The sequence below is a fragment of the Panthera tigris genome, chromosome C2 (assembly GCF_018350195.1).
Source record: "Panthera tigris isolate Pti1 chromosome C2, P.tigris_Pti1_mat1.1, whole genome shotgun sequence".
Taxonomy (NCBI): Eukaryota; Metazoa; Chordata; class Mammalia; order Carnivora; family Felidae; genus Panthera; species Panthera tigris.
In genome coordinates this window covers 59,863,546-59,876,954 of record NC_056668.1, presented here as the reverse complement: position 1 = coordinate 59,876,954, position 13,409 = coordinate 59,863,546, and the positions used below count along the sequence as shown (strand labels likewise).

The 13,409-nt window shown below is 40.5% G+C and overlaps 1 protein-coding gene and 1 pseudogene across 3 annotated transcripts in view; one reads left to right on the top strand and one right to left on the bottom strand.

The window, feature by feature from the left end:
• Positions 1-13,409, bottom strand: part of QTRT2 (queuine tRNA-ribosyltransferase accessory subunit 2) — a 22,916-nt gene extending 9,507 nt beyond the window's left edge. For 2 of the 3 annotated variants that reach the window (XM_007098634.3, XM_042957194.1), the window contains exons 1-5: positions 13,253-13,409; positions 9,071-9,291; positions 7,309-7,364; positions 5,027-5,103; positions 2,964-3,176 (exon numbers count right to left, since the gene is read on the bottom strand). In XM_007098634.3, the coding sequence (XP_007098696.1) occupies positions 2,964-3,176; positions 5,027-5,103; positions 7,309-7,364; positions 9,071-9,270 (546 nt within the window). In that variant the 5' untranslated portion in view covers positions 9,271-9,291; positions 13,253-13,409. The remainder of the gene's footprint in view (positions 1-2,963; positions 3,177-5,026; positions 5,104-7,308; positions 7,365-9,070; positions 9,292-13,252) is intronic. The other variant, XM_007098636.3, reaches the window with a different exon arrangement.
• LOC102955109 lies at positions 265-1,057 on the top strand (annotated as a pseudogene).

Sequence of the window (13,409 nt, the reverse complement as noted above, 5' to 3'; positions counted from 1 at the left end):
CCTCTCTCTCTGTCCCTCCCCTGCTCATGCTCTCTCTCTCTCAAAAATAAATAAACATTAAAAAAAAAAAAGAGAGAGAGTAAGAGGATCCAGTGAGGAAAAGAGGTATGCAGACATACAAAGTAGGCAGTTACACAGGCCTGCCCCTTTCCATGACTGACACAGCCCTATCTGGAAAACCTCCTTTCATGGATGTAAAAAGAATAATCATATAACTTACTATCTAAAATGGAACATAGGTGCTCTCTCCTCCAGCCATCCAAGATGCTGGAAGGAGAGAAGCCTAAGGGGAAGGTGGCTCTGGCCTCTGCTGTCATGAAGAAGCAGGAGGCCAAGAAGGTGGTCAATTCCCAGTCTCAGAAAAGGCCCAAGAACTTTGGCATCAAATAGGACATCCAGCCCAAAAGGGACCTCACCCACTTTGTCCAGTTGCAACTATATCCAGTTGCAGCAGCAAAGGGCTCTTCTCTATAAACGTCTAAAAGTACCTCCCACAATTAACCAGTCCACTCAGGACGTTGGTCTTGGATGGCCACACAGCTACTCAACGCCTAAGCTGGCCCACAAATACAGACCAGACAAAGCAAGAGAAGAAAGAGATTGTAGGCCTGGGCTAAGAAAGCTGCCAACATAGGGGATGTCTCCACTAAGAGGCTGCCCGTCCCTCAAGCTGGGGCTAATACTGTTACCACGTTGGCGGAAAACAAAATGGCTCAGCTGGTAGTGACTGCACATGATATGGGTCCCATTGAGCTGGTTGTCTTCCTGCCTGCCGTGTGTCCTAAGATGGGAGTTCCATACTGTATCATCAAGGGGAAGGCCAGGTGGGGCATCTGGTCCACAGGAAGACCTGCACCACTGTCCCTTCACACAGGTTAACTCAGAAGACAAAGGAGCTCTGGCTAAACTGCTGGAAGCCATCAGGACCAATTACAATGACAGATATGATGAGGTCCGCCATCACTGGGGAGGCAACATCCTGGGTCCAAAGTCAGTGGTTTGCATTGCCAAGTTGGAAAAGGCAAAGGCTAAAGAACTGGTCACCAAATTGGGCTAAGTGTGTGCTGTTGCTTTTCCTGTACATAATAGTACTAAAAAGTTCCCTTTCAAGAAAAAAATGGGACACATGTAAGAGTAATAACCATGTAATAATCATGTCAAGACAATAGCATGATTATAGGGATAGAGAGAGGGACCAACACACAGCAATAATGTGAAATGGTAAGGCTGACTAGCATGGAAGAGGGGCTTGAGGCTCATCCAGCTGTTCTAATAATCATGCTGTCACACTCCCTGTCCTCCTTTCTACTCATGGAAACATTACTCATCCTACAAGGATAATTACCAGCTCAAAACAATTGCTAGTGAGCAACGCTAACAATTAGGACCCACGGCAATGTCCCCACGCTGAACTCTTACTGCAGATACTGAGCGTTCTATTCAGAATGACAACTAAGGTCTCTTCTAATCATTTCATGTACACTAACGTTGGTAGCCAATTACATTTTTTATTGGTACACTTAAGATACCAATGTTCTTCAGACTCAATGCGCTTTGCCACAGTGGGACCTAACCACTGCTCAGGATTCCTCCACATCAATGGTGTCAATGCTTGAATTCTCCCCTGTGGTCACACCTTCTCTTCTCCCACTAGCTCTGCTCTCTCCTAGTGAACTTCATTCACTCTGCACCCAGGATCTCTGATTTCCTGCCACAGCTACATCCTCCCTACCCTGTCATACCCAGCTACCATCAACAAGCATTTATCGAGGCCTTCCTTATGTCAGGCATTCTGCTACATGATGGAGACAAAAATGATGCTCAGAAAATGAGTTTAAGGAGGTCACAATGTAATAAAGACAAACACGTGAAGAAATCATTGTACTACAATATAACCTGAGCTATATAATATGGCCACATACAAATTAAAGGGGTGGCAAAGGATGAACAGAACTTCCCGGAAGGGTCAGGGACAGCTTCCTAGAACAATGAATGTAATGGAATGAGCTGGATCTGGAAGCAAGAGAAGGAATACGACTGGAGATAAGAAAAAAAGAAACAGCCCAGAAGGAAGTCCATGTACAGAGACAGCAGAATGACACAGGGTAACACTGCTGGGAACTGCAAGTGACTGAGAAGGTCCAGAGTGCCAGCTGCAGCCAGTCCTGAGCTGGAGAAGTGGGCAGAGGCCAGGTCACAGCAGGCTGTCCCTGCCACATAAGCACTGAATGGAAAGTCATTAAATTCTTTTCAGGAAGTTCTTATGGGCTCATATTCGTGTTTTATGAAGACTTTTCAGACAGCAGAGCTGAAGATGGATTGGATGGAAATGACACCAGAGACAGAGAGAATAATTAAAAGGTAACTGCCCATATAAGAGATGATGAGGTTATTCTGCCTCAAGGTAGTGATAAGGATGGGGAGGAGGAGGCAGATCCTAGAAATCAAGAAGGATTCCTAGGAATCAAGAAGGAGTGGACAGTTGGATATTAAATTGGGTATTAAACGAAGACTTGAAAGACTCAAACTTCTGGGCTGAGGAACTTGGTGGCTGCTATAAACCGAGAAACAGAAGAAAACAAGAGGTTTGAGGAGATCAGATACTGAGTTTGGTTACTCTGAGTTTGAGGTGCATGTGAGGGATATTCTAATACAACTCGGCTAAAGTCCACTTTATACAATTCTGAAGCTAAGCAGAGTGATCTTGATTATACATGAAATTTCAGAATTATTCAGCAATTAAAACTAAGGGAAAGCTGCCCAGGGAAAAAATCCAGAGTGGGGTGAAAAGGAGCCTAAGACAGAATCCTAGAGAGCAAGAATAGTTATGGTTCAGGAAAAGAAAACAGGAGAATAAAAGAGACCAGGAAGTGAGAAGCAGAGAAGCGGGAGGAGGAGCAGAAAAGGAACCTAAGTAAGGGACAGTTTCAAACAGAAAGGAGTGGTGAGCGGTACAGCCTTACCTCTGACTCTTCCTGCAGCCGGAGACAATTATCCAGGAATAGAAGTGATCGATCAACAGACTTTCTGGCTCTTTTTATGGAAGTTGCTTCCTCACAAGATGCCTCTCCATCTGAGAGGCACTGGAACCAGTCTGGCTGAAGGGCCTGCTGAATTGCCATGAACTTGGAAGCAGTCATTTCGACTCGTCCCCCAACACCCCACACCGACACAGACTGTCAGGGAACAAAATAATGAGGAATCAGCAAGAACAAAATGCAAATAAAAAGAATAATAATAAAATGGTAAAGCAATAGTGAATTTAATTCCTCTTTACAAATGGAGATATGGTAGCAATTCAATATCCTAGATATGGTGAGTAGAAGAAGCTTCCTGCACCATTTTCCAATTCTCCAAGGACCTTATAGCTCTTAGAGAACCCTTTGGTGGCCACACAGCCAGCTTCTGAGCTAGCCCCAAGAATTCTTTGTTATACTTCTCTAGTCCAGTCTTCTATTCTCTGAGGCCCCACCCCATGCATGCTGTTCCTAAATACACCACAGACTTCAATCTTTCTCTGTCTTTGATCACATTGTTCCTTTTGGCTGAAATGCCCTTCCCTTCTTCTCTGCCTGGTAAAATACTATGCATCCTTCAGGACAGAATTCAAATATCATCTACTGTATTGTGCTTCCCAAACCTATCTGGGCATAATCCATCACTCACTCTTCTAAGCTCTTACAGTAATTTGTACTTATTTCTTTCATGAGAAATACTTTTATAAGTACCTTATAAATACTTTTATAAGTACTCTGACTAGAATATCTCAATTCATGTTTGTACCCCAAAAGCCTAGTCTAGACCCTTACATATTATTGAAGGTTAGTAAGTATTTACTAGCTTGAGTTAGATACAGATAAAAAAAGTAAGTCAGATAATACATAAGCATCTCTATATAATGTTCTTTTTTTGGTTACTCCTTCCTCTACAGTATCTTTCTTCTTAGAAGAGATTGACAAGGACATAAATGGGGAAGCCACATACATCTTTTTATTCTGGCCTAAGGCTTAATTAAGAACACTATTTAGGGGCACCTGGGTGGCTCAGTTGGTTGAGCGTCCAACTTCGGCTCAGATCATGATCTCATGTTTCGTGAGTTTGAGCCTCACATCAGGTTCTGTACTGACAGCTTGCTCAGAACCTGGAATCTGCTTCAGAATCTGTGTCTCCCTCTCTCTCTGCCCCTCCCCTGCTCACACTCCATGTCTCTCCCTCTCTCTCAAAAATAAACATTTAAAAAAAAACCAAAACACTGTTTAAATAAATCCTCTTTCCTTTACAAATGGGGTAGATAACAGAGGTAAAAATATCATCTTTTGGATTAAAATTACAAAATAAAGTTTAAAGCAGAAGAATAATTTAAAATACTTAGTCAAGATTAACAGATATTGTTGACATCAATAAAGTGGGTACAGGAAAAGTAATTGCATTTGTAAAGCAGCAGTATATACCGAGGCCTTGCCAGAATGTAGTCCTCAAAGACAAGACCAATGTGCCATGTCTCAGGTGAAAACTTGTAATGAAGTCCTTTTGATACTGTTCTTCACTAGCTAAAATCTCTGGCTGTGCACCCAGCTTTTTCAAATTCTGTTCTAAAAGCAAGCAGTATTACACTGAGACTCTACTATATATAGTTATACATGTGATAACACTCATCAGCAACTTCCCTAGCACTTCCTGAGGTTGTTAAAACTGCAAATAAAGCATGGCATAAAAAAATTATTGCTTTCTATCATCATAGCAATTTTTTTTTTCGCCATGTACTTGACCTTCCTTCATCCCCCAATTTTTTGCAACAATGAAAATGCTGAGGATCTATATTCCTTACCTTAACTCCATCCACAGGCAGCCCTACTCTAATTCCTATAAACCACACCTCCCATTATATTCACAGAAATAAGGAAAAGGTATAAAGGGGTCAGGAATGGGCTAGCAACCCAGACAGTGGGATCCAGCATTGGAGGGATACAATAGGCTGACTATCTGGGACAAAGCTGCAGCCTTGGAAGCCCTTCTGAGAACACACCTTGTTCGTTACATAACCGGCTGGGCAGGGGCTGACTGGATCATGCAGGGAACAGTACAAGAGCGACTCTGGCATGCCTGTATAGACATAGAAAAGAACTCTTGAAAGCACTTACATCAACAATTACACTGTGTTGTAACAGAGTGCAGTTTTATAAGTGTACTGCTGGATAAAGCACCTCTAAACATAGTAAACTGTTCATATCCGATCTCAGAATTATAAGAGGCCTGTCAACATGAATGAAAAAGTTACCTTTAAAACCTACTCATCTGAAAAAAGAATTAAAGGTTCATGTCCAATGACCAATGAGTTGCTACAAAAAAAAGTACATCTTGAAGTATGAGATACAATAAGTGTTTAGGGCCACATTGACCCTACTTGATTTGTTTTGAAGAAAAATTTGATATCAAGTATGTTCATTCTAGGTACCATCCAAAGGAACTAGCTACTGGAAACATAAAACAATATGGTCAAAAGGTAATCTCATTAATAAGCAAGCCATCCCACAATATGGGACCTTGAGGCAGAATTACAGGTAAGCTACAGGATATTGAAAATGGATCAAATTCTCAGTAAGTTTCATTGACTCAAGATGACAATTTCTTAGGTTGTTTACTCAAAAATATTGTCATTAAAAAAAATCCAAAAAAGTGCTTACTAAACCATATGTGCTTAAATTTCATATGCAACTCTGCATTTTACTTAAAAAAGGATTTCACTGAAAAAAGACCCAGAAAATAAAGCAAACTAAAAAATAAAAACAAAAACAAAAAACAACTCTGCAGTTCTCCACCTATTTCCATAATTTCAGTTAGTATGGTTATCCCTAGAAAGCTTATTTAGCTATTTTCACTCAATTATATATTTAATTACATATATAATACATATATATGTATGTATTTATACTATATATTTATAATTGTATACTTTAAAGCTGGTCTTAAATTGGTTTCGGTCTAGGGGTGCCTCGGTGGCTCAGTCAGTTAAGTGTCTGACTTTGACTCAGATCATGATTCTCATGGTTCTTGAGTTTGAGCCCCACGTTAGGCTCTGTGCTGACAGCTCAGAGCCTAGAACCTGCTTTGGATTCTGTGTCTCCCTCTCTCTCTGCCCCTCCCTGCTCATGCTTTGTCTGTCTCTCTCACTCAAAAATAAACGTTAGTGGAGCCTGGGTGGCTCAGTTGGTTAAATGTTGAATTTCAGCTCAGGTCATGATCTCACAGTCCATGGGTTTGAGTCCCACGTTGGGCTCTGTGCTGACAGCTCAGAGCCTGGAGCCTGCTTTGGATTCTGTGTCTCCCTCTCTGCCGTTCCCCCACTCATGCTTTGTCTCCCTCCAACTCTCAAAAATTAATAAATGTTAAAAAAAATTTTCTTAATAAACGTTAAAAAAAATTAAAATTGGTTTCAGTCCAAGGAAAACATTACATAAATTCCTCTACTGAAATACAAGGCCTTGTGACTACCACCAAGTTATCATGAAGTCTCCCTCAGAAGCAGAGGACTGAATAACCGATGGGAACTAAATTTTCATTCACTTATGTGAGTCTTAGATATTGGGAGAAAGCTTCAGGAGAAAGTTGTCTACAGAAGAATGGATTCTCAAGCTGGCACTGCTAAGCTTTCCTACAAACAAATGGACACATACATTTGCATATAAAATCCTATTTCTGGAACAAAAGATAATAAATATTAACATGAAAATATAGCTATAGGTAAACACTTGGTCTTCTGCATTATGTTTTAGGCTCAAACATGCTAGACTGCTTTGAATCTTAGGTATGTCTCATGCAGCTTTTTACCTCTGGGTCTTTGTTCTGTGCCTGGTGTGTCTGCCCACACGTGTGTACTTCCACCACTGTGCCCACCTCCTGACCTGGGTAACTCCTACTTTTCCTGGACTCAGCTGAGATACCCCTTCATCCTCTTTCTCAAGAATCCTTTCTTTAGTCCGACCTCCTTCCACACGTACCCCCTACAGCAAATTACGTGCTCCTCTCTCTGGGCTCTCATGGTACATGTACATATTCCTAATACTGCAAATGCGGTCACTGCATCCTACTACAATTACCTATTAATCTTTATCCCAGACAGGCTCTGAGTTCCACTGGGGAAGCAACTGTTGCTCTTCATCTTTGAATCCCCAATGTGTGGTTCTCAGATGCCCAATAAGTGCTCATTAAATTAATGAATAAGTAAGTGTCTGAATGAAAGATCAGTCAACAGCACCTCCAAACTTCAAATTAATACATCACAAGACAAACACAAATAACAATTTTTACCTATAAACTTTCCAATTCCTTCCTTATATTCTGCCAAGACCTCATGGTGTTCTGCCCTATGAGCAAAACAGAAAAATACATAATGAATTGTCCTACAGATACTCTATGCAACAGCTGACAGTAAATGTAGTGTTGAACAACAAAGCATGCCATTATTCAAGAGTCCCAACTCATTAGGCTGTGTTCATTAGCCAGAGCATAGGTCTTCACTTTATAAGTGTTTCTGTGGGAACAGAAACTGGCAAAGATTAAGTGCTTCCAATACCCGGATTTCCTTCCTCCCCTATTATTAACACAATATTGCAGAGTTATTTCACCATATAGCATGTTCTTCAGTGAAGGATAAAGTCAGTATGTACATTACATAAAATGATTTAACTCCATTAGTTTTGTTTTCATAAAATAGTACTAGCAAGTACATATGCAGATAAAGGGAAAAGTTTGAGGCTGGTACATGAAGACAGACTCTAGAGCCTAAGTTTAGTTCTTACCTAGCATTCCCTGCCTGTCACCTCTGGGAGTAATGGCAATGAAAGCCACCACACTGGCACGGTTGGATCAGAATAGTGAAGCAGGTCTGGTATGTACGTCTGGCCTGTGGCTTCCAGATTAGGGTCAGATAATGTATAATATTTGGTATCTCTGATTTCACTCTAAAAATCTACAAGTTTTTGTACATATAATCAAAAAAGTCTTTTCTCCCAAAAAACAAAAAATCCAGGGAAGAAATGGGCAGAAACATGAATAGACATTTTTCTAAAGAAGACATCCAAATGGCTAATAGACATATGAAAAGGTGCTCAACATTGCTCATCATCAAGGAAATACAAATCAAAACTACATTGAGATACGACCTCACACCAGTCAGAGTGGCTGAAATTAACAACTCAGGAAACTACAGATGTTGGCGAGGATGTGGAGAAAAGGGAACCCTCTTGCACTGTTGATGGGAATACAAACTGGTGCAGCTGCTCTGGAAAACAGTTTGGAGATTACTCAAAAAATTAAAGATTGAATTACCCTATGACCCAGCAATAGCACTATTAGGAATTTATCCAAAGGATACAGGAGTGCTGTAGGGGCATGTGTACCCCAATGTTTATAGCAGCATTTTTAACAATAGCCAAATTATGTAAAGATCCCAAATGTTCATCAACTGATGAACAGATAAAGACAATGTGGTGTGTGTACACACACACACACACACACACACACACACACACACACACACACACAGGAATACTACGCGGCAATGAAAAAGAATGAAATCTTACCATTTGTAACAACGTGGATGGAATTGGAGGGTATTATGCTAAGTGAAATAAGTCAGTCAGAGAAAGACAAATATCATGTTTTACTCATATGTGGAAGTTGAGAAACTTAACAGAAGATCATGGGGGAAGGGAAGGAAAAAAATATATATATATAGTTACAAACAGAGAGGGAGGCAAACCATAAGAGACTTTTAAATATGGAGAACAAACTGAGGGTGGAAGGGAGTGGGGGGATCAGGCATCAGGGGGCGGGGAAAATGGATGCTGGCGATTGAGAAGGGTACTTGTTGGGATGAGTACTGGGTGTTTTATGTAAGTGAAGAATCATGGGAATCTACTCCCAAAGCCAAGAGCACACCATATACACTGCATATTAGCTAACTTGACAATAAATTATATATTTATATAAAAGTCTTTTTGCTGTACCTTATTAAGGTATCTAAGCTGCTGCCAGAGTTGATACTTAAATGATCAGATCTAACACTTACAGTGAGGACAGTGTAAGCTGAGCCATGGCAGGAACCCCGTGGATAGCATGCAGTGTCTGATGGGTCAGGTGTGGGGCAGAGCCGGTCTTGGTGTACAGAAGGCAGGCTGGAATGTCCATGGTGCAGTCTCCTGTTTTGCCCAGGTTTTTTATTTTTCCTAGGCGACAGCCATTAACTACCTTGGTAAGACTCAGCTTCATTCTGGGGGATTCCTCTAGGTCCTGATAAGAAAAGAACAGTACATTCAGGGGTTCCATGACATCTAAAGGCTAAGCATTTTACAAAGAAAGTAACCTACAAGATGATGAATGACAGCATATTTATTACTACTTCCAGCCTACAACTGTTTTAGATAGCAGGAAGAAAGAAATGGGAAAAGACCTGAACAGAATAAGATACCTTCTCCAAGTCTTAAAGCAAAATGATGACATCAACCATATTTAAATTCAGTCACGGAATTTTTGTCTGTGCTGAAGAAAAGCAAACAAACAGAAGGACAGGAGTAAAGACTAATCATGGAAAGAGTGTGCACTTTTTCATCAAAGGCTAACTTTCAGCCTTTAAAATGTATATAGAGGAAGGCCACACTATGTAAGCCATACTGATTACTGATTTGATTCATTTTTTTCTTTTTCTAATTTGAGAGAGTGCTAAGCAACATAGCAATTTTTCCTAACATGTTGTTACATAAAGAAAGCAGGTTCCAGGGGCACTGAAGTGGCTCAGTCAGTTAAGTGTCAGACTTTTGATTTCGGCTCAGGTCATGATCTCACGTTCATGGGATCAAGCTCTCTGTATTAGGCTCTAGGCTGACAGGGCAGAGTCTGCTCAGGATTTCCTCTCACCCTCTCTCTCTGATCCTCCTCTACTTGTGCATGCGTGCTCTCCTCTCAAAATAAATAAACAAACACTAAAAAAAAAAAAAAAATGAAGAAGGCACATTCCAAATCAGCATCCTGGTGTTTATTAAACTACATGGAACAATATACATCAAAAGATAAACAGAGATAATCTCTGAGAGGTGAGATTATCTCCCAATTTGTTCTTATATTGCGTCCAAATAGAGGTGAGAAACCACATGGAGCATATATGCAATTCATAAGCAATTTAACACTACTTTTATCAGGGATCTTGGCGACTAGTCCCTGGTCCTTTTGTGTGGCAAACCCTGGAGCCTGATCTTGTCCACACATCCTAATGATCAAAAATCGACATGTCACCAAAGAAAAAAGTAAACAAGGAAAAGTAGACAGCTACATTTAAGAAAAAGTATTGTAATAGATAAAACTGCTATTGTCAGTGATTCTCTGTATTGTGAGAATGGATACAAATATTAAGAATTCTAAAGAAAGCATTAGAGAATGACCTTCAGCTGGAAATCAACATTTAAAAAAATAACACACAACTTTGTCCAGAGCTGGAAGAAAAAGAACCACACCTTCCTTTTCACTGTTCAGTTTATGGTAATTTTTATAAGTGCATCCTTTTTCTAGGGGCTCAAATACAAAAAGTTTTTATTATGGAGTAATGTAAATACAAATACACACATATACATGTTCATATATGTTTTTATTGTTTTTATTTTTTTTTTAACGTTTATTTATTTTTGAGACAGAGAGAGACAGAGCATGAACAGGGGAGGGGCAGAGAGAGAGGGAGACACAGAATCTGAAACGGGCTCCAGGCTCTGAGCTATCAGCACAGAGCCCGACATGGGGTTTGAACTCACGGACCGTGAGATCATGACCTGAGCCGAAGTCGGACGCTTAATTGACTGAGCCACCCAGGCGCGCCCATATATATGTTTTTAAAAAATGCTTTGGGAGGGATATAATCCACCAAACCAAGCAAATTTCTCAAGAAACAAACCAACAGACTCCAAAATATCAACTGCTTTTTATTTGCCTTCATCACCCTTTCCGTGTGGGTCACTCACTGTAGGAATCTTCTAAGATTTGTGGTGTGATGCTTTTCTAAATATACATTCACACTTCACTTCTACAGAGTTCCTGGGAAAGTCTTAAGGAAAAACCATTATAAAAACCATTTGGAAATGATTCAAGGAAAAACCTTTATGGCTTTAAGGACAACTGATAAGCTGTCAATGGATCTGTGCCTTCACAAGGGCTAACAAAAATTCCCCACACCTCTGGCAGTACTATACCAGTCCTAATGCTTCCAGGGCCACACATTCCCCACACTACCCTCCACCGCTAGCATTCCTTCAGGAGAGAAGGGATTTCTAAATGTGTATTAGATGAATTTTCTACAGACTGTCATGGACAGATGACTGCAATACGCTGAGACAAGCTTAGGTGAGTACATATTTTTGTTAAAGAAAAATTGCATACATATTTATAAACACATATGTACACATACACTCTAAAATGTTTGTATATGCCTAGAAAAAATTCTGAAGGACTTCCAAACAATATGGTGCGCTGACTTGACTCAGAAAGACACACAGAAATGATAGGCTTTAAAATTCTAGAAAACAGTAACAGAAGATGAGACAGAGACTATTCAGAGGAAAAGTACCCTAAAATCCTTACACAATTTGGGAGGAGGGGAGAGATAATGAATAATGTAAAACTGTTAAGTATGTGTGTTAAAAAATTTTTAAGTAACCATTAAACGATTAATGACAGAATGCATAATTTCTGAACTCACTGGGGAAGGATGGGAGATGATAAAGAAAAATTGGTTGCTATAAATAAAAGGCAAAAAAGAGATGAGACCAAAAAGCTCATCAAAAATAGAAAACACAAAATAAGATGGTAGAAGTAAACCGAAATATGTCAGGAATCACAATATAAGATAACAATTTCACATAGTAACTTCAGTAAATAACATTTACTGGGCATACACTGTCCTTTACATATTAACCCTGATAAAACGTACCATCATATCAACCTCATAAGACAGATGTGATTATTAAATGCATTTTACACATGAGAAAACTGAAGGCTAACGGAGTCACCATTTGCAAAGTGGCAGAGCCAGTACTTAAATCACCGAAGTCTGGCTTTAGATGTTGTACTCTAACAGGCTGGTAGCCTATTAGGAGTCCCATCTTGTCCATAATCATGTGCAATGTTCACACATTAACTGTAATGTTACCATACAATTTTATAGTCCTATTTTCCATTTTGCTATAGTGTTCTTATTATTGTCCTTGTTTTCCCTTCTCTTCCTTTATCCATTCTCCCAGCCTCTGCAACCTTTCTCCATACTCATAAGAACATTTAAACGTACTCATAGATGGGAGTGGATGTTTTTTATAAAAAATGGAAATACACTACACTGTATGCATTTCTCTGCAATTTGCTTTTCTCCCAGGAGAAAATGGGTATCTTTCCTGAAGAAGAGACACAGAATTAACTTACTCTTTTAAAATAACTACTTCATGATATTACATAGTTTGGATGTGACACAATTTATTCAACCATCACCCTTGTGACAGGCACTCAAGTTACAGAGCAGGCCCTATGATCTCTGCAAAAGTCTGAGGACACAGCTCCCCTAATCTCATTTCCACCATCTCTAATCTACTTTACATTATGTTTCCTGGCAAAGCGCTATGTTTACGTTGATTTTTCATCATTACAACGCTCCAGTGAGTTAGGTACTATCACTCCTAGTTTGCCTATGAGTTAATGAAGGGTCCGCGCTGTTTTAAACAGGTTGCCTGAGGTCAGCCACAAAGCAGGGTTCAAAGCTCCCATTGTAAGCCTACCACCCTGCCTGTATGAACCCATGTATCCTAGAGGGTAACGTCTCCGGGTACGTCTAAGTTCAATCAATAAGGATGGATTTTTCTTCACTCCATGCCTCCAGTGGCCTCAGACCTCGCGAAGCCCTGAGCTCAAGGATTCGAGATCTTCCCAACCCTCCCAAGTACCCTGTGCCGTCCGGGAAACATTTCCGGCTGAGAACTTCATTCTTGAGCAGAGGGCAGTCGAAAGGAGGCCCTTTTCTCTCAGAGATGAAGTGAAGCTTACAGGATTTGGGAGAATCTGGATTTAGAGAAGCCAAGATCCATCAGAAGAGCCAGAAAAGGGAAGGAGAGACATGACAGAAGTACAACTACAGTTACTGCAACACAATCAGTGAGCCTCTGGGGGCGACGCGACTCAACCACCCGCAGTAGTCCCCATTCTTTCAGGGAAAGGGGGGACTTACCTGCACAACTCCCAACTTTTTTGGCCTTGAGACCCCTCAAACTCCTCGCAGTTCGTTACCACGTGTCCGGCTTGCAGGATTCTCGGACCCCTGAACCACCGCCTCCGATGTAGAGCCAATCAGGGAGCACTGCGTCATCACCGGGCGCCAGTAAAAG